The following is a 19,579-nucleotide window of genomic DNA, read 5'->3' on the forward strand; positions in this document are numbered from 1 at the left end:
ATTTAAAGTGTTGTGTTATATTTCTTTCTTTTTTTTTTTTTTTTTTTTTAAACAGGTGGCTGCACATTCTCTCTCATCTCCATCTGAACTGGAAGAGAGGGATTTGCTATCATATTCCGCTTCTCTGGAAGATGTCAAGACAGCAGTTCTTGGACTCCTGATAATTCTTCAGGTAAACGTGGCAGAGTGTCAGAGTGTTAAACAAGTGTTCTTCAGAGTAGTCTTCTGCTAGACTCCATTGTTGTTTTTTTTCCAGAGAACTTCTACTATCTGCCTTTTGATCTGCACACTTAAAAGTTTAACTTTTCTGGTCACTTCTTTTGTTTTGGGTATTGTGTGACTGCTAAAAGTTTTTTTTTTTTTTTTTTTTTTTTTTTCCTCTTAATTACTGTTGTACAGTGAATATGAGTACATTTTCACATGTGGAGGGCAGATGTGTTCATAAGCTGTAGCAGAAGGAGATTGGCTCCTAACCTTGAATAGATCCACTGTGTTTGGGTGGCATATCCTGAGATACAGTTGAAGCAGTTGCAAAGAGCTGTTTGTTCTGAACACTGCCCTTCTGAAGCCAGGCAAAGTTGCTCTGAAGTCTCTGCAAAGGTTCTGACTAGATTGGTCTGTTCATCTTGCTTTCAGGAGCAAGTCTTAGCTGTGTTGTTCTTGAATTTTCAGTGCAGATAAACATTTCTGAATAACCAGTGTCGGTTTGCCTTTAGATTGTGTTTCTGTTCCTTTGTAGACAAAACTCTACAGCTTACCTTCCAGCCACGCAATGCGTGTATACGAGATGCTGATTCACCATGTCCAGCGCCACTATATGTACTCGTACAGCCTACCTGTTGCTAGCAGCATCAGATTGCAGGTATGAGCAGTAACCCGTACTTGTAGGTCAAGAGCTGTGTGCTGTCTCTGGGAATCTTGGATTGCATGTGGGCAGTGTGTTCTGTAGAGCTGGTCAGAAGCAAAATTAAGCATTTCTTGGCTAGTAGGAGTACAGAACTAGCCACAGCATCTGGAAGAAATCCCTTTGTGCCTGCAGGTGTGAGAATGGGAGGTGGGAGAGTATGTGACTGGCCTGGGTTTTTAGTTACTCCAGTGTCTTGTCTATTGCAGGTATTTGATTTCCTGCTGATGCTTCGAGCTGACTCCCTCCACCGTCTTGGCCTTTCCAACAAGGATGGAGCAGTGAGATTCAGCCCTTATTGTCTGTGTGACTTTGTGTAGGTTTCTCATAGCATTTAGCAAATGCTGTTTTCAGAACTATTCTACATTCTTGCATGAGTTTAATAGTTCATCTCCAGTTTGTCTAAACCTTCCAAATCCCGATGAATCTCTTGCTAGGCAACCCTATAGTTGCAGCTTAGGATGGTCTCAACTAATAACTCTGTGCTTTTTCAAATGACTTGTCTACAGAATTACCAATCCCGGACATGGAATTTCTGTTTCAAAAATTCACAAAAATGTTTGCAATTTCCTGTCTGGAACCAGTTCTCCTACTGAGATTTGATTCAATGATTTGTACAGATCTGGCTATTTTAATTTTATAGCTTGTTCTGATGTTTCCTGTGTAACATACCACAAAGGATACCTCTCTAAATTTGCTAGGGGTCTGGATAGAAAAAGCATTTATCCTGACCAAACCGAAACCTTGGTCTACTTGGCAATCCCATGTTTTTTAATTGAAAATAGTATTGTGTTGCTGTTTGGTTATCAAACTAGCTACCAAATAGGGTAGCATTGTAGGTAATATGGATAGGCTGTTGTCTTCATTTTCCATTACATTATTTTTCTGCATTCCCATGTTGCAGAGAAGCAGAGAAGAGAGCTTCTGAGAAAAAGCCGACTGGTACGCTCTCTCCACCTTCAGGAAGTCCCAGTGTGCCTTCCCAGAACACCACCATCCGTATAGGGTATTTGCCATACTCGATGGTCTTCGGTGTCCTTCTGCAGTGTTTGAAGCAAGTATGTCCCCCCTTAATGACAGCTACCATCCTCATATGAGATATGTCAACTGAAAATGTCTGGCTAGAGAATGCCATCCCAGAGAATCTAAGTAATGCCTAAAAAGCAATACTTAAATCCTTCTCCTTGAGCACCTGTGTGTAGTTGTACAACTTCATAACCACCAGTCGGAGCAGCAGTTCAGCTCTTTAGGAACTCAGCAAGGCTTTCATTGTGCTCTGCTTCAGAGCAGACAAAGGCAAAAATGTATTTCTTAGGACGATTCTTTGATCTTTGTTTATTTCTGAAAGGGCATTTGAAACTAAAAGAAACTGTCCAATTGCAAGTTTTTGAAGTATAATGAAAATTGGTAAATTTTCCAGTTGCTAATGAAATATATGTGTAATTTGCTCATTAATGCTGGCCTTGGACATCGTTGCATTCTGAGAGGGTGTCTTGCTTTGGAAGCTCATTTATGTTAGTGGTCAGGAGAGTTGAATTCTGGCTCTGCCTGGTTGAGCTCAATCAGGTCTGGATACAAGTCGGTTTTCAGTATTGCACCTAGAGCTGGATGAAAGACAGGCAGTAACTTGTGACAGATAAATGTCACCTCTTTTTATGTAGCTACCACGGCAAGAAATACAACTGCCTAGGAAATGGTATGTCTGGAATGTGATTGGTCTTGCTTTCAAAACGAATAGAATTCATCATACAAAAATTTTTCACCCTATTTTTTTTCTTTCTTTCCAGGAGACAGATTGGAAGGTGTTGAAGTTGGTCCTCAACAAATTGCCAGAATCTCTCCGCTATAAAGTGCTGTTTCTAACTTCTCCTTGTAACATAGACCTCCTGGCATCTGCACTGAGCTATATGGTAATGCTGCATGCCCTACTGATATATAATCGTCAGATTCTTAGTTTGCTTGATAGTTTTTTGAAATTTTTTCTTCAGTCTAGTATTCTGAAGTATAGTATTTTTAGTATGTTATCATGCTTGTTGTCAGTCCTCACTCACCTTCCCTTTTTGTGAGGGTTGTTTTAGGTATTTAGTAATCGGTCTTTGTTCTTTATATATAGTATTTTATTTATATATATATAGATATATACACACCTATGCAAAGGTGGCTATGGGCAGTGCCTTTCCACTGCCTTTTAGAGAGTATTCTTAGTGTAAGGTATTCTAACTTAATGTGTGCTATATCAGCTCACAGACAAAAAGACAACTGACAGACTCCATGGTACCCCAGAAGGCTTCTCTCGCACTGATTTGCATCTGGCTGTAGTACCAGTGCTGACGGCATTAATATCTTACCATAATTATCTGGACAAGGCTAAACAGGTAGGGGAAATGTGTGTGTCGGGGGGAAATTACAGGGTTGAGCCTGTATAGTGGAGTATTTCCTTCTCTTTCACTTTTCTAACTTTGCAGCAGTAACTGTCTGGTTAGTTGGTCTCACTGTTCTCCACCTATACCTATTCCCCCACTCACACATTGCTGAGTGACTTTACCTTCTGCTGGAAGACACTGGTAAATGTAAAAATTGAACAGAAAGACACAAAAATTGTCCCTAAAAAGGATTTGATACATCCCTGTATTTAATCAGAAGCTTAAGTAATAATTTCTAAAATTTCTACCTGATTATGTCCCACAGTAAGATTTTGGCCTAGAATACATGCAGCCTCTTTTAGGATTCTGGTGCATTTTGGATAAGAATTTGTGTGTATCATACAGGCCTTATGGTAGCTATACTTTGCAAATTATTCTAAAATGGTAACTGAAGTCAAGAGATGATATGTCACGTGTTTTTTCTTCCCTGCATTATGACCTTTTTCTTTTTGTTTTTTATTCTTCTAGCGTGAAATCGTGTACTGCCTAGAACATGGTCTTATCTATCGCTGTGCGAACCAATGCGTTGTGGCACTCTCTGTCTGTAGTGTCGAGATGCCTGACATCATCATAAAGGCGCTTCCTGTCCTAATAGTCAAATTAACCCACATTTCTGCTACAGCCAATATGGCAATCCCTCTCTTAGAATTTCTTTCAAGTAAGTTGTAATGTTCCTCTATGTTTGATCTTCTACAGTTGTAAATGTTTTGTTTGCATTGAATATAAGTATTTTGATTGCATTTAGTCAGCAAATTCTTTTTTTTTTTGGTAATTCCCTTTCACCGTCCTCAAAATATCAATGTTTGATCATCTCTTAATTGTTATTGCTTTTCTATTGAAGGCACTTGCACACGCTGAAGAAAGAGACATGTTTTGTGCAGTGCCACCATACAGTGATGGGAAATACAAAGCTGTTTTCTCTGCCTTGTTGATTATAATTTAAATAGTGCGGTTATGCCATGATATTAGTATTCATGTCAGCTGATTATTTAGAAGAAACAAAACAATTCGAATTAAAGTGAATTCTAGTATTGAACAGCTCATGTTCAAAGCTCACCTGTGCTGGTTTTCTTTTTGAACTGTTCTAGCTCTAGCAAGGCTCCCTCACCTCTACAGGAACTTTGCAGCAGAGCAGTATGCCAGTGTGTTTGCCATCTCCCTACCCTACACAAACCCTTCCAAGTAAGTTCATAGCAAACACACTTCTTCTCCTTCTTCATCTGTAAAATAAAGAGAATAAGATAAGCTTTTTTTGTAGCACTCGGACCAAGGTTATGTATTTGATATTCCTCATTCTGGTATCTCTAAGCCTTTTCTGAAGGTGGGACGTAATCTCCTCAGACAAAATGTCTGTTTTTCATAAATAGAACTTTTTTTTCTTGAAACTTACAGTAGGTAAAGGAGTAGTTCTATTTCTCTGATAGAAAAGTCCCTCTGTTCACTTCTGGAATGGCATCATATTGCAGCATTAAACTCTGTGGAGATCTTTTTGCTGTTTTAGGTTTAACCAGTACATTGTTTGCCTGGCCCATCACGTGATAGCTATGTGGTTCATTCGGTGTCGCCTTCCCTTCCGAAAGGACTTCGTCCCCTATATTACAAAGGTAACGGATACTACTGAATCAAACAGTACATAAATTAAAAGGACAGCTTATACTGGTCTGAGAAGTATAAAGTTTCTGTTTGAAGCCAGAGAAAAGCTCATTTTCTTGTTAACTTCTTTTTCAAGACTAAATGTGAGTTCTTGTGCATTGGCCACGATTGTGGTCTTTCAGCTGCAAGTCCTGCTCATTCCAGCTGTTACCTGTTTGTCTCAATTGGCAGGGTTTGCGCTCGAATGTCCTCCTTTCGTTTGATGACACACCTGAGAAGGACAGTTTCAGAGCTCGTAGTACAAGCCTCAATGAGCGGCCAAAAAGGTAAATAATGTTAGATTCCAGGAGGGGCTTGTGTTCCCTGTTTTCATGCTCACACCATTCCTATGTTTTTTGGAAGGAAGCTGTCTAGTTATCCAAAATCCGACAGTGCATTTAAGCAAGCAAAGTAAACCTCTTTAGGTCAGGGGATTGGTAAAAGACAAACTGAGTTTGGTAAGAAGTTGAAATCAAACGTGTCTGACAGTCTGGTAGTACGTATGAAGGCATCACTGTTCTGTAAGTTTTTAGGCTAAGGTGTGGGTTTTTTGTGGTTAATTTTTGGAAAGCAATGGTTCTTTCAGGTACACTGCTACCAGAATAGAGAAGGGTAATACCAGAAGTAGTAGAGAACCATATTTATATTGATAGTGTTTACTCCTTTTAATAATTGATCTCTAATAACTATTACAAACAATTGCAAGGTAAATTATATTGATTAGAAACCTGTATAAATTAAGATAGCAAAAAATGTGTTTCTCTGTAGTGATATCACTCAAGTCAATGTGCTGGGTGGCAGACAGCTGCGTCTGAATTCTGTGGCTGAATGGCCTGATCCTTTTTTTAATTTTGAAAGCAGTATGTCAGTTTTAAGCAAAGCCTGGTATCTTTAGAAGTCAGAATGTGCCTTGTCAGTAGTCTTTCAAAGTAACATTTGCAGGGATGGAAGAATATTGCTTGGAAGGCATTCAGGGGTTCTCTAATGTCCTTTTACCTGTAGGACATACCTAAATTGGTTCACTTAACTTGCTTCAGTGTTAACATGCAGTACGCATCCAGTGGCATTTGAACCCTGGGGAAAGTGCCTCTACTTTAACTGCAAGGCTCAGCGAGTATCTTGCAATGAAGAAACACCATCCCTGCCCTAATGCTATAGCTGTAAACCCTGTTTTGTGTTTCATCTCTCCCATCTCCTCCTCTTTCATTCAGAAATTTGGAAGAGAAGCCTTTTGACACTTGTCTCTTGAATTAGAATTTCAGCTAATCTTTTTTTTTTTTTTTTTTTCCAAAAAAAAACCCTGTTAAATTCAACCAGGTTGGAATACTACTGTATCTAAAGGCTTTCGCTAATGCTGCAGGATCACTTTCATAGAAATCTCTGCTGAGGAGTGTGGGCTGTACTCAGACAGCAACTTGAAACACCAGAATGGCAGTGATGCCTCTGCTTTCAAGTTTAGATTCTAGCTAAATGGGAGAAGAAATAGCTTTGAGCAGATAACTGCTTCCTTGCTTGAGAAACTTGTGTGCTTGGGTTTTGTGCTTTGAACCCCAAAGAATAAGCATTTCTCTGCTCTAGCTAAGGTGCTGGGTGTTGAAAGAGATGAAGATTCCAACAATTTTCAAGGCTGCTGAATGGCAGTGTTGGTGTAGGTGATTATCTCAGCGTGGGTCTCTGCTCTCTGTGGTCACATCTCCAGTTGTGGCCGAAATGTAACCTGTCAGGGGGAGGAGGAGGAGAAATAAACTCTAATCCATCCAGGTGACTGGATTACTGAAATGTAATCATCAGGTTACTGAAATGTAATCATTCACTGAAAGGAGGAGAGCAAATAAATCATGTTTAGGAAGAGTCAAAAGGGTTAAATGGGTATCTTCATTTTATATAAGGCAATGTGAACTGCTGAACCAACTGTTACCTACCTATTGGTGCCCAGCCAGGCATGCAGCTCAGCTGTGACTAATTGAAGTGCCTCTTAGATGTTAATTGCTGTCATCTGCCACATGTGGCTGGCACCAGACAGTGTGAAGGCTTATCTTCTTTTCTGTTCCTCTTGAAAGTCAAGTGGGTTATCTTGATCCACCTGAAGTAAGATAGCTTATTTGACAAAAGCATCATGCAGTCAGCAGCAGTGGAGAGGATGTTTGCCTTCTTGTCCCCGCATCCATGCAGTGCAGTGCGAGAAGGATCAGTTTCAGACAGGCTGAGTCTCCCCCAGTGTCTCAAGATCTGAGCCAAGGGACACCTCTCACCGACCCTGGTAAGTTTTTGTGGTTCAGAGTTGAAGTTCAGGCTCAGGCCAGACCTGACAATGTTAGAATCCTGTCTCTCTGGGAAGAATGTGCTGCTACCTGGTACTGGGAAAGCATTTTAGGATCTGGGGATCTGGTCTTTGTGTAAGTAGCCATTTTTTTTTTTTTAGCTGTGCTGAATTGTTGAGGTGAGATAACACAAGAGCTGGCAGAACTGCACAAACCTTCTCAGACTTGAGAGCTTTGTGCCAAATTAGCAATAAGATTCTCTTGCCTTTGTTTAACAGTTCAGTATTCCAACAATCATTTCAATCAGTTTTTTTGTTTTAACCTGTACTAATTTCATTTGTTTTGTAGCACATTTAAAACCTTGTTTTCAAAATGTGGTTTGTCTTTTTAATGCTTTCAGCTCTGCTTGTTTGTACGTTTTAATTTTTATTTTCCTTTTTTGGCATTTGTTTTATTTTACATCACCCTCCGGGATCCCCCAATATTGACCCTGTGACCTGTGACCTTTCAACCTACATCCCTTCAATGATTTCCTCCCTTCCTGTGACCTCTTATGGGGCTTGGTGCTTCTCCACCTAGTAGTTTAAGACTAGCCAAAAATGCAAAGCAAGGCTTGAATAACTCTCCTCCAGTGAAAGAGCTGAAAGAATCCTCTGCAGTTGATGCCTTCCGATCCCGCAGCATCAGTGTGTCTGAACATGTGGTCCGCAGGTAGAGGCACTTTTAAGTGGGGAGAATCCAAGAGCAAATCAGCACTTGGAAATTTTACTGCAAGGGTGGGTGGAAGCAGGGTGGATTTGCATGTGGGATGCTTGCATGACTTTGATCCACATTAAAAAAAAACCTGCTCCTGGCCACAGTCTAGGTTTTGGGAAAGCATCATGGATATTCCATGGCTTCCCAATGCTGGCTGTTGGGCTGCCACATTGCCCCGTGTGTTGTGTATGTCTGCTTTGCCCTGTTCTCTGATGCTTTTGCAAGAAAAAAAATCTATTTGCAAAATATGGTGATGGGAAAAAAAAAAAAAAAGAAAAAAAAAGAAAAAGGTTGCATTCTGTGTAAGTGAGCATACTGGTTAAAACCCACTGAAACTTTAGCTTTCTAAGCAGTGACTTGCTGCAGGAGATGCTTTTTATGCTCTGCCAACTTAAGAGCAGGCCCTCTTTCCAAACTATGAGGAATAGTTCTGGCCTGGGTTTGGGATTTGTTTTTTGATGCAGAGGGGGCTGTCAGAAGTATTCTGGTCAAAATACAAGGACATGAAAACCTTCATTTGTCTCTCTATAGAGTAGTGAAAGATGAAACACGCCCAGCCCGTAGGAAGCTATTGCTTTTATGGCTAAAGAAAACACATTTTAATCACAAACATGGATTTGCTCACATGAAAGATGAAATGATTTACGCTAGTTTTTTAAACCTATTTTTGGATTGCTTCCCTTGAAATTTAAATTGCTGTCTGTAACATTGCTGTGTTGATTGGAAATCTGAACCGGAATGTTTGTGCCTTGATCATTAAGGCTTCCTATCCATAGGATTTTATTGCATGTATTTGTGCTTTTTACCGTAGCTATACGTTATTCAGGGGAAAGACACTGACGTGACTAGATTGTGAATATCATTCTGGCACTTGATTCTCTAATATCCTCATTAATCTATTAATCTATTAGGTGATTTTTTTTTCTTTTGTTTTTATATTCGAATTGTAGCAACTAAAAGCTCAGATAATTAACCTTAGTGATGCCAAAGAAATTGTCACATTGTAAAATTTTGGCTGTACTTCAGTTTAGCTTTTATTATGATGGCATAAGGATTCTTCTTTATAAAAACATCCCAATCCAGCCTGTTACTGCAATTATTTTAAATCACATTGCTAACTTTGTTAATTTGAAGGCAGAACTACTCTCTAGTCTTGTGCCAATGTCCTGTACAGAGTGCAATTTTTTTCTATTTCAAATTGAATTAAAAAACATATCTATTGCGTTTATTTGGAGAAAAAGAAAATCAATATATGAAAGAGATGTAACAGAGGGAAAAGTAAACCACAATATTATGAAGTTAAGTCTAGAAAGACTTGATTTATGGCTCATGGGCAACATGTTGCCTGGGAAACTCTGCAGGTTGCTTATGTCACAGAATGCTTGCCCTCACTATAGATTAGCCAATTCAAAGCATGGTGCTGCCATTCCCCAGTTGCTTGGCACACTTGCCCATGGGCCACCAGACGTCAGAGAGCACTGGCCTCACCTCATCAATTGATGGTCATTTAGATGTTTCTCAGCCTCAAGATAAAACACACATCCTCCAGTGACAATCTACAAAGCACGACATGAAGGAGATCCAAAAATATTTTGATTATATCCTGGGTTTAATGTCTGGCCACTTCTCTATTCTGGCACATGCATGTATCGCAGGTGGTTCTGCATAATATTGTCTTCTGGGTGATGGGGATGAACATTTTGCAATGTGATCTGTCAGTTGGAAACGTTCTCTTCTAGTCGGATACAAACATCCATCACTAGTTCAAGCCTGGGCTCTGCAGATGAAAATTCAATGGCTCAGGCTGATGACAACTTAAAAAACCTCCATCTGGAACTCACTGAGACCTGTCTGGATATGATGGCCCGATATGTCTTTTCAAACTTTACTGCGGTGCCAAAGAGGTAGGGGTCAGTCGGTGACCGGGGAGAAATATTTTTGTTTGAGGTTTATATTTTACTTTATCAGTGAAAGTTGCTGTGACACCCTTGAGATTCTGGCAGACCTAGGAGCCATTTCTTGCAGATAAAATCTGGCTTGTGTAAGTACGAAGTTAGATGAGAAAAGTCCATTGCAGCCAACCAGCCTTGTCCCCAGCCTTGAGCTGATCAGAAGGAGATGCGCTGAAGGTTGTGTAGCCCCAGCGGCACGCTGTTTGTGAGCACTGCTTTGCTCCATGCCCTTGCTTGACGATAGCAGTTTTTGCTATAGAACTTAGTACCATGCCAGCTGGCTTCCAACCAAGGGCACTTTTCTTGTGAAACCCTCCCAAAAGGGGACACGTAGCCCAGACAAGCCTTGTTCCCGTACTGCTCTGTAATGTGTGGCCAGGATAATAGTGGTAGTGCTTCTATCTAATGAAAGGAAAGTTAGCTCATCCCTATCCTGATGGGTAACACCTACATGGATTGGGGAATATGTTTCAGTTGCCATAAAAAGGAAGAAAACAGAAAGTATCTCCTGTGTAGTTACAAGGAATCATATAGAATCAGCTGCCTCTGGAGGCTCTGTGCTTTGTAGTCTGGGAGCTGTGCTCATCACATGAAAATGTCTTTTTAGGTCTCCTGTGGGTGAGTTTCTGTTGGCTGGAGGAAGGACAAAGACCTGGCTGGTTGGTAACAAGCTGGTGACTATCACTACAAGTGTCGGGACAGGGACAAGGTCCTTGCTTGGCTTAGACTCTGGAGAGTTCCAAAGCAGCACAGAGTCAAGGTAACTTTTGCTTGCATTTCTAGAAACTTCCACCTAACAAAGTCACTTTAAACGTCCACCATTGTTACTGTGCTTTTTTTCTAAGGTTTTCCTCTTACCACAAGAGGACTGTTGTATTTGTCCGACATGATACGATCCTCTCTCAACATCACCAATATCTTTTTTTCACAGCTCAGACCCTGTTTTGCAAGTGAGACAAACTAAAGAAGCTCCAGCAAAACTGGAATCTCAAGCTGGGCAGCAGGTTTGCAGAAGCTCTCGCAACAGAGTCAGATCCATGTCTGGTAAATTCCTATCCTGGAGTCTTACTGCCGTTGCTGGGTCTGTTACAGGTTTAGGTGTCCTAGCACCTACTAAAGAGACCTGGGTCTAAACTGAGCTGAGAATCTGGACCTTCCTGGTACTTAACAGTGGGCAGGTAGCAGCAGCTGTTGGTCTCAGTGCTGCTGGTGCTGCTTCTGCTTGCCTTTCCTTGCAGGAAAGCTTTGACAGTTGGTTAAATGGTGAGCACTTGCAATGAGAACCACCTATATCTACCTAACCATGTAGTTTATAAGAAATACGTGCAAGGTAAAGCTCTTAGGTTCTCAGTGTTGTGCACACAGAGGCTCTCAAAATATTTACTATTTCTCAGATATTTTTATTACTTACTTAACTAGTAAATAATTACTATAAATATTTTTAGTATCAACTAAACAATTTCTCCCTTCTGTGTTGTGCTTGTCTTGCTAGGTGGTCATGCCTTACGTGTTGGTGCCTTAGACAGCTCAGCCTCCCACTTCCCTGGTGGTTCAGCTTCCCAAGGGACACAGAGTCCTCCTGCTCCTTCATCTCGATCAGAGAAGTCTAATCCTGCTCCACAGACTCCTCTGCAGAAAGAAAAAGCAAACTTAGCTGCGTATGTCCCTCTGCTGACACAGGGCTGGGCAGAAATCCTAGTGCGCAGACCAACAGGTATCTTTACCTGGGTGTGGAGTGAACTCTTTTTGAGTTGCGTAGGTGCATCTGCTGTTAGGGAAGGATTAATGACATGCTGAAGGTCAGAATTCTTGAATACTGCAGTACATTAACTGGGAATTGTCTTTTTCAGCTGGAGGTTGCTTCCTGAGAAAATAACTGACCTAGTATCATTAATTAAAATGAGCATTATGAATACCTTTTGGGAACCTGCTATGATAATGAGTTTACTAAGGATTGTTTTTGAAGGACTTGGGACAAGGTATAGAGTAGTGGGAGCTACGTGCTGAAAATAGGAAACAACCAAGTGATCCTGCCAGATGTCAGGAGAACTGAGGAGATCTGTTCTCTGTTTGGATACTTGCAAAATCCAAAACTGTGTGTGTTTTTCTGGAGTGGAAGTCCTTAATGCTCTTCCCTAATTTTCTTCACCAGGTAACACAAGCTGGCTGATGAGTCTGGAGAACCCGCTGAGTCCGTTTTCTTCAGATATTAACAATATGCCCCTGCAAGAGCTGTCTAATGCACTCATGGCTGCAGAGCGTTTTAAAGAGCACCGAGAAACGGCTCTATACAAGTCCCTCTCTGTCCCCTCCTCCAGCTTGGCCACTGGGACAGCCAAACCATCGCTTCTCCAACGTTCCAACACAGGTGAGAGATGTCAAGCCAGTCGTGTGTCTAGCATAGCTGTCACTAGCCTGTTTCAAGTCTGTTGAAGTTACTGTAGGTGTTCCTGAAGTGTAAGTTAGTGGCTTGAGGAGTAACAGTAATGAGAAAGGGAATCACTTCTCTTTGTAGCTTTCAGTGAAAAATTCCCTTCCTCCTTGCTTCTGATGTTTCATCAGAAAAGTAGCTCTCTTTCTTGACTAAAAGAAAGAGAGGAGCAGTGGAGCTTCTTTGCAGGAGTAATGTGTTTAATGATAACTGTTTGCCAAATGAAAGTAAAGTCACGGATCTTTTCTCTTTCCCGCTGATCTGAGCATCCCATGTGTGAATGGATCTTCCCATGCAGCACTTCCATTTGTCTACAGGTTTTTTGGGGCGCTGGCAGCGGTAGTTTCCTAGGAAAACAGCCTAGGGTCAGTTAGTTGCCACTGCTTTACAGCAGAGATGGCAAAGCACAAATCCCAGCAGCTGTGGATGTACTCACCTTTTAAGAAGACTTTGCAGCCTTCAGACTGGTGCCGTTAATGTCGTGGCCAGGGTTTGTCACTGTGTTGGCTGTAGTGCCTGGTGATGTTGGTGCTAGTTTACTTTGAAAAGAGGTGTTAATGCTGGGTTGTTACTGTTGACCAAGCTGGAACTTGTAAAGCTGTCAGGAATTCCAGCTCGGAGCTGTCACCAACAACATCTAGCTGAGGCTGTCAGCATCTCTAGCAAAATTGACCGGTGATAGCAACAGGCAAGGCTGTTCTGAGTAGGTGGCATCAATGGTATGAGTTGTTTTGGAAATCCAGTTAAAAAGAAGAAAAAAATCTTATCCATGAACATTCCTGTTGAGTCCTACAAATTTGTGATATGTAGGCATTAACTGATCAGTCAAAAGAAACACTCACCTGAATGCCACTCCTGTAGCACTCAGTGAGAAAATCATTTTGGTCATATTCTTAGCTTCTGCAGTAGCCTGCCAGCTGCAACAAGTGAAGTGAATGTTTTGAAGAAGTTTTGCTTTAAGACTCTCATATGCATGGTGTTCTTCCTCTTAAGAGGTTAAAGCCGTGAGTCTTTATACATATTTCTACTCTTCAGACCCTTCTGTGCATTTAAAAACTATCTTTTGCCAAAAGTATGGATCTCAGGAAAAGCTCAGAGTGGTTTTCTGTTTGTGCTAGGACATCACCGAGGAACTTTCTGTTTCTAAAACTCACAAAGATGCATTCTTCAAAGAGAGCAGTTTGAGTCTGCATTGTTTGAATGTGTTTATGCCTCCTTATTCATGTTGAAACCTTGCACCCTTGAAGTATCCCTTTGGCATCTAGTGAGCTTATCCCAGCTTGTTCTTTCCTTTGTTTTTATTTATTTATTTATTATTTTTTATTTTTAAATAGGTTCTTGGTTACATTTTAAACTCTGTGCTTTTTAATTTTATTTTCTTTTCATATAGTCTCTCCTTCCTTTTGATGTAGCTGCTCACTTGATTTCCCTTTGCAGTGGCCTCTTTCTCTTCCATGTACCAGTCCAGTTGTCAAGGGAAGTTGCACAGGAGCATATCCTGGGCAGGTATATTTATATATCTTTAAGGGAAAAAAAAAAAAAAAAAAAAGTATTGCCATAGAAGAACACCTCTGATTCATAGAAAATGTATCCCTCATACTTCATTTTCCCCTTCCATGTCTCCTGTCTGTACCCGGTCTCATTACTCTCAACAAATGGGATCTTGACTAGCATGAAGAAGTCCAAGCCAGATGCAACATTTGCAAGTGCAGGCAATTTCTTAAAGCAACTTTTCTTTTAGCTGGGGCGGGTTGTGAGTCATGAGGCACAGCGTTCAATGGCCTATCAAAATGTCTGAGTGGCTTGATTAATTGTTTATTTTCAGCTTCAGTTTACAATTGGCTTTGTGTTCTGCTAAATGTGAAAGCTCCCTATTCTGAGAATAGCATATAATGTGCTACAGGACAATCTACCCAGAAGTGAAGTCTCATGCTACTCAGCCCACAGAAATCTTTCAGAATTGGACACAGAATCTGATGAAAGAAGCTGATAAATACGTATTAAAAGTTTGATGTTAAAATGGATGCTGGTTTACAGTTTTTTTAAAGAAAAAAAAATATATATTTAAGGTGGAAATGTGATTAAATTCTAGCTTTTTGGAGGCCCAATATCAGTGTAAAAACTGTCTCTGCTTCAGTAAAATTTACTGTGTCATTAAATTAAGCAGAGATCAAATTGCATAGGTTACAAGCACAGCCCCTGCATTGCTTTGATGATCTGCAGTGCTTTGTGACTTTAATTGGAGGGTTGAAATTTCCTTCTACCTTCTTTCCTTCAGTGGAAAATTCTGTGTAGAACACCAGAGTATTCCTAACTGCTGTTTTATTTTTTGACATAGGCCTCTTAAAGCAGCACAAAGATGCTGCAGTAAAATGTTTTTCTATACTTCTTTCAGCTCAAATTCTTCTATTCCCACCTAAAGTATAATCAGTGAGCATTTACATTTTTAAAAATCACCAGCAATCTTGGCAGTGATGCAAGAGCTAGGGAAGCTTGGAAATGCTGGATATATGCAGGTGTGTTCTGGCTTGGACAGCTAACCAGATCAGCACGTTGTTTTGTTTTTGTTTTAATTTTTTTTATTTTTTGTTGAAAGTATGTGTGTGCAATGCTAACTCTTAATTGCTTCTTTGAAATAACTTTGGTCCTGCGAGCTGAAATCAATCCAGGAAAAGCTGCTTTAGTGATTTTTTTTTTTTAATGTTTTGCTGATTTTTCTTTAGTTTTGGTGTGTGCTTTTTTTTTTTCTTTCTTTTTTTAAATTTGGAAAACAAATCTTGGCCTTTCAGATTGGTCTTCCAGTCCCTTGTGTGCATAATGGGAAGCCTCCTGTTCTCCAGCCTTTTCCTCAGGACAAAAAGCAAGGCCAGGAGGAGCCTTTGGTCAGACTCATCCCTGTGGTCAGGGTCACAGCCAGAAGTAGACACAAGGTTAAACGCTGCAATAACTTCCTCCACCGTAGGCAGGGCTTCCGAGGAGCTTTCTTGTCAGTGTGGTTTCATTACCCATTTGCCTGATCAGATGCCACATGCAGGTTTCCCAGTATTGCTGCAGTGCATGTATTACTCCTGCTCTCTTCTCCTTTCACATGTCTAGGGCTGAATTGTTTTGCTTCTACTGGGACATACTAGGAAAACTGCCAAACTGCAAGTAAATGGCTCCTAGTAAAATTTCTTACCTCCTCCTAGGCCACTACAAGGCACCAGGAGCGTTACATTTCAATACAAGAAAAACTTAATTTCTTTGCATACTTGCATAGATCTGATCTCTTCACTGCCTGGATAACGATGAACTTTTAATGCTAGTCTTGTATTTCCTTACATCTCTGTAGTTCCTGTGTGTCCTCATAGCTGAGTATGGATGTACAAGGTCCCATTTTCTTCATTCTGTCCCCTGCTTGTTCATCAGTGACAATTGGAAACAACTGCACTTGTTTTGACAAACATAGGCGCAGGCCTTTGCTGTCAGGGTAAGGTGATCAGTTATCCTCTCCAAAAGGGAAACCAGGAGCAAGGCTGACATGACGTGAAATCAAAGAACCAGGCCACTCATTCAATATGGCCTTCCATTGAAATCCCGTAGGGAAAAGGCTGGTACTTCAGAGGAAAGGAGGGGGACCTGCCAGTCTATTGCCTCTGTGCAGACTTCAGTTCTTCTGCATTGTGTCTTGGTAGAATCTGCGGTAGTGCTGGAGGAAGGGAGCCCGTCGGAAATGGAGCTCAAGGAAACCGAGTTCCCGGCTGAGTCTCCAGAGAGTGAAGATTTTGAAACTTCATGTTCTGAACAAGTCTTGAGTGAGGAAAGGTTCAGTAAATCCCACGAGTCGTATAGCAGGGTAAGCAGAAACAAACAGCACTTTTTTGCTGTGTTGCAACCCCATCTTCAGACACATGGGATAAGTTGTCTGTGCCTCTTGGCACCTTTTCTAGCTACTCACTGATGGTACCAAAATGTGCACACAGTCATGACTGAGTTGTGTGGCTCATGGGAGACTGCAAACGGAGCAGGAGCAGTAAATACCTGTTTCATGCAGGGCCCTCAATCTGTGTTCCTTTGTATTGGGACCAATCTGCTCATCTTTCACTGGAAGCATCATAGGCTGCCTTAATTATTACTGTTGTCAACTTAACGTTTTGTCAATTAGGAAAACTGTTTGTATTTGTTTCTTTCTCTTGAAGTCCTCCTCAACGTCTAGCCAAGAAGAAAAATCTTTGAAATCAGATGACCTGGTGGAGGGTGGAATTCCCATCGGGAGAGTCCTTCCCTCGGAGGATGGCCGAACGCTGGAGGAGCTTTCCTTCCAGCCATCCCAGCCACTCAGCAAGTCGAGCTCTTCCCCCGAGCTACAGACACTGCAGGAGGTTCTCAAAGATGCAAATGGCAGAGAAGTAACAAGGAGACTGAGCACAGAAGTGAAATCAAAATCTCAGTCTGGGAACCTGGAAGGGGATGGGCTCGGCAGTTGGCTGAGCAAGGGAGAGGATGCCAGAGCAGCTGGGTCGGGGGGGTTGGATGGAACTGGGCTTGCCACCTCGCCTCGCTCCCCCTCTGGGCACCGGCCCAGGGGATACACCATCTCTGACTCAGCCCCATCAAGGAGAGGGAAAAGGATTGAGAGAGATGCCTTCAGGAGCAGGGCGGCAGCCTCCAATGCTGAGAAAGTACCTGGAATAAACCCAAGGTGGGTTGAGGAGCATATCTGAATCTAGAAATAGTAAGCTTGTATTGCTGGAGCCAGGGCTGGATTTGTTCAAATGGGTCTGCAGGCTTTGTGGGGTCTACAGAACAGTAATTGATTAAAAAGAAAGATGAATTACTTGTGTTTTTTTTCAGGCACTAATATAGAAATATTCATTTTGCTGTTAATAAATTAACTTCGCGGTCTTAGGAAATAAGTATAAATAAATGGATCCCACGTTAGGGTCCAAATGCACGTGTGGCTTGAATGCGGGACACCTACAGTTAATTTTGCTATAAATAGGATGAATTGCTAGTTTTGCTGTTCAGGAAACCTAATGTGCAAAAGGAAGATGAGGGGGTATCATGTATATGTATTTTTTTCAACTTCAGACATAGGTAGTTGCCCCAGATTATGTTATGAGACAATCTTCATTTAATGGTTAATTTTGTAAAATACAAGTGTCTATAAAATCATTTGTCTTGCAGACCAGAAGTACCCATGTAACTGTGAGGAAGGAGTGTGTTCCTACTCCTTTGTTCTACCAGTGGATTGCCATTTTAACAGAGGCTTTGTGCAGCTGCCACCGTTTGACATAATGATTGTTTTTTATGACAGGGGTTTATTAAAAACTGCAGGTAGTCCAGGCACCCGGTGTCTCTAGGAGATGAGTAATGCTCGGCTAGCATTTTAATTGCTTTTTTCTTCTTTACATAATGTTCTTACGTACAAGAGGTCAAAATGGACTGAAATTTTTTATGGTAACAGGACATGTTTTTCTCTCTCTCCCGTAGCTTTGTGTTTTTACAATTGTACCATTCCCCATTCTTTGGTGATGAAAACAACAAGCCCCTTTTGTTGCCAAATGAGGTAGGCAAGGATTTTTTTTTTTTTTTTTTAAATTCTTGTAGTTAATCTTTCTAACCTTTTTACTTTCCAGCTCATGTGGCACGATTTAAAGGTGGTTCTTACTGACAGTGTTACAGATGGGAAGTTTTCTATACCCCATTCCTGGTGGCTCCAACATTCTGCCTGTGTATTCAGCTAGAGATGTTGAGAGATTCTGTTGATGCTGTTGCAGGGTCCCAGCCAGAAGGCAGGATGATTTGTGGGTTCTTGTTTTTTTGCTGCTAGTAGGAGTGAAGGATGAAAACGGAGCACTAGGTGGTATTGGCAGAACATTGCTAGACAAACCTGTCAGCCATCAGGATAGTTGGGAGTGGCCAGGATGCTTTTTGTGGTTGCAGGAGAAATAAATCACAGGCTTCCTGGGGAAGTAGTGCAGGAGTGCTCATGAGCTGAGCACCACAGACCCCCTGGTGAAAGTTTTTCCCTTGCTTCTGGTTCAGGTGGTGAGGCAGCAGGGAGCCTGGGTGAGATAAGGTGATGCTTCGTGTTAAAAATATTCTTCAGAGCAAGAGACATGATAATTTTTCATGCCTGGAGCTGAAGTGAATAGATGATGTAATATGTCATCTAAAGGACATCTAGCCTGTGCAGTTTGCCAGACTAATCTCATCTGAAGTATTAAAAAAAAAAAAAAAAAAGAATCCTGGTGACAGCTGCCGTATAGCACAGCTCTGTACCCTGACCTGATGCACTCTGCTCTTGCAGAACAAATTAGGGCAGCATTCATTGAGGGCACTAGTGAAGGTCAGGGATCTTTGCTTACACTGTGTTGTCAGTATGTGCGTGGCCTGCTGCTGTCCAGGTTTAGGGAGGGCAGTGAGTGTTTGGAGATGGTCACTTTTTAAAGATGTGACAAATGTTTTGATTGCAGACGTTTGAAAAATCGGTGCAGCTTCTGGATCAGATTCCTTCTTACGATACACACAAGATCGCAGTGCTCTACGTTGGAGAAGGCCAGGTGAGTTGTGAGCAGTTACATTTGTGATTTAATGGTTACATCTCAACAGAAGGCTGGGCACTGCCACTCCAGCTGTGTGATCTGTAGTGCTCCTGCAGTAGCCTTGCTTTTCCGTATCTTCTTGCATTAAAAAACAGTGCCTGTGTGAATCCCTTCTGGGGAGGTAATAACCTAATCAGTCATGCTGATGGAGTGCTCTTAACATTCATTGTGGGACTGCTCTGTTCTTGTTTTCCAGAGCAACAATGAAATTGCTATTCTGTCGAATGAGCACGGATCCTATCGCTATACAGAGTTCCTGACTGGCTTAGGGAAGCTCATTGAACTTAAAGATTGTCAGCCAGATAAAATTTACCTTGGAGGCCTGGACGTGTGTGGGGAGGATGGACAGTTCACCTACTGTTGGCATGATGACATTATGCAAGGTAAGATGTCTCCAGAAGTTAGAAGTGGAAGGATGGTTTCTTCTTATTTTAATACTGAGCTGCTTTCTACAAGCTTCCTTTTCACAAGCGTAGTAAGGATGGCCTGGGGCTGTGTTCTCCCTCCATTCTGTCTGATGTCTCTGCAAGCCAAGGAAGGGAGAGGTGCATACCTGCCTTCTTCAAGAAAAATCATACCACTTCTAAAATAATCTGTACTATAAAAGATTGATAGGGATTTGTGTAGAGGTTT

At 41.4% G+C, this 19,579-nt stretch overlaps 1 protein-coding gene across 8 annotated transcripts in view; it reads left to right on the plus strand.

Moving 5' to 3' along the window:
- Positions 1–19,579, plus strand: part of TSC2 (TSC complex subunit 2) — a 33,190-nt gene that overhangs the window by 9,210 nt on the left and 4,401 nt on the right. For 3 of the 8 annotated variants that reach the window (XM_038186837.2, XM_072024075.1, XM_072024076.1), the window contains exons 16-37: positions 56–172; positions 740–862; positions 1,114–1,220; positions 1,809–1,962; positions 2,692–2,814; positions 3,145–3,279; positions 3,796–3,985; positions 4,416–4,509; positions 4,829–4,931; positions 5,152–5,246; positions 7,800–7,931; positions 9,716–9,880; positions 10,536–10,688; positions 10,860–10,972; positions 11,421–11,642; positions 12,081–12,296; positions 13,797–13,865; positions 16,034–16,194; positions 16,538–17,040; positions 17,832–17,907; positions 18,818–18,904; positions 19,143–19,329. In XM_038186837.2, the coding sequence (XP_038042765.2) occupies positions 56–172; positions 740–862; positions 1,114–1,220; positions 1,809–1,962; positions 2,692–2,814; positions 3,145–3,279; positions 3,796–3,985; positions 4,416–4,509; positions 4,829–4,931; positions 5,152–5,246; positions 7,800–7,931; positions 9,716–9,880; positions 10,536–10,688; positions 10,860–10,972; positions 11,421–11,642; positions 12,081–12,296; positions 13,797–13,865; positions 16,034–16,194; positions 16,538–17,040; positions 17,832–17,907; positions 18,818–18,904; positions 19,143–19,329 (3,325 nt within the window). The remainder of the gene's footprint in view (positions 1–55; positions 173–739; positions 863–1,113; positions 1,221–1,808; positions 1,963–2,691; positions 2,815–3,144; positions 3,280–3,795; positions 3,986–4,415; positions 4,510–4,828; positions 4,932–5,151; positions 5,247–7,799; positions 7,932–9,715; positions 9,881–10,535; positions 10,689–10,859; positions 10,973–11,420; positions 11,643–12,080; positions 12,297–13,796; positions 13,866–16,033; positions 16,195–16,537; positions 17,041–17,831; positions 17,908–18,817; positions 18,905–19,142; positions 19,330–19,579) is intronic. The other 5 variants (XM_038186838.2, XM_038186839.2, XM_038186840.2 and 2 more) reach the window with 5 other exon arrangements.

The sequence above is a fragment of the Anas platyrhynchos genome, chromosome 15, assembly GCF_047663525.1.
Source record: "Anas platyrhynchos isolate ZD024472 breed Pekin duck chromosome 15, IASCAAS_PekinDuck_T2T, whole genome shotgun sequence".
Classification (NCBI taxonomy): Eukaryota; Metazoa; Chordata; class Aves; order Anseriformes; family Anatidae; genus Anas; species Anas platyrhynchos.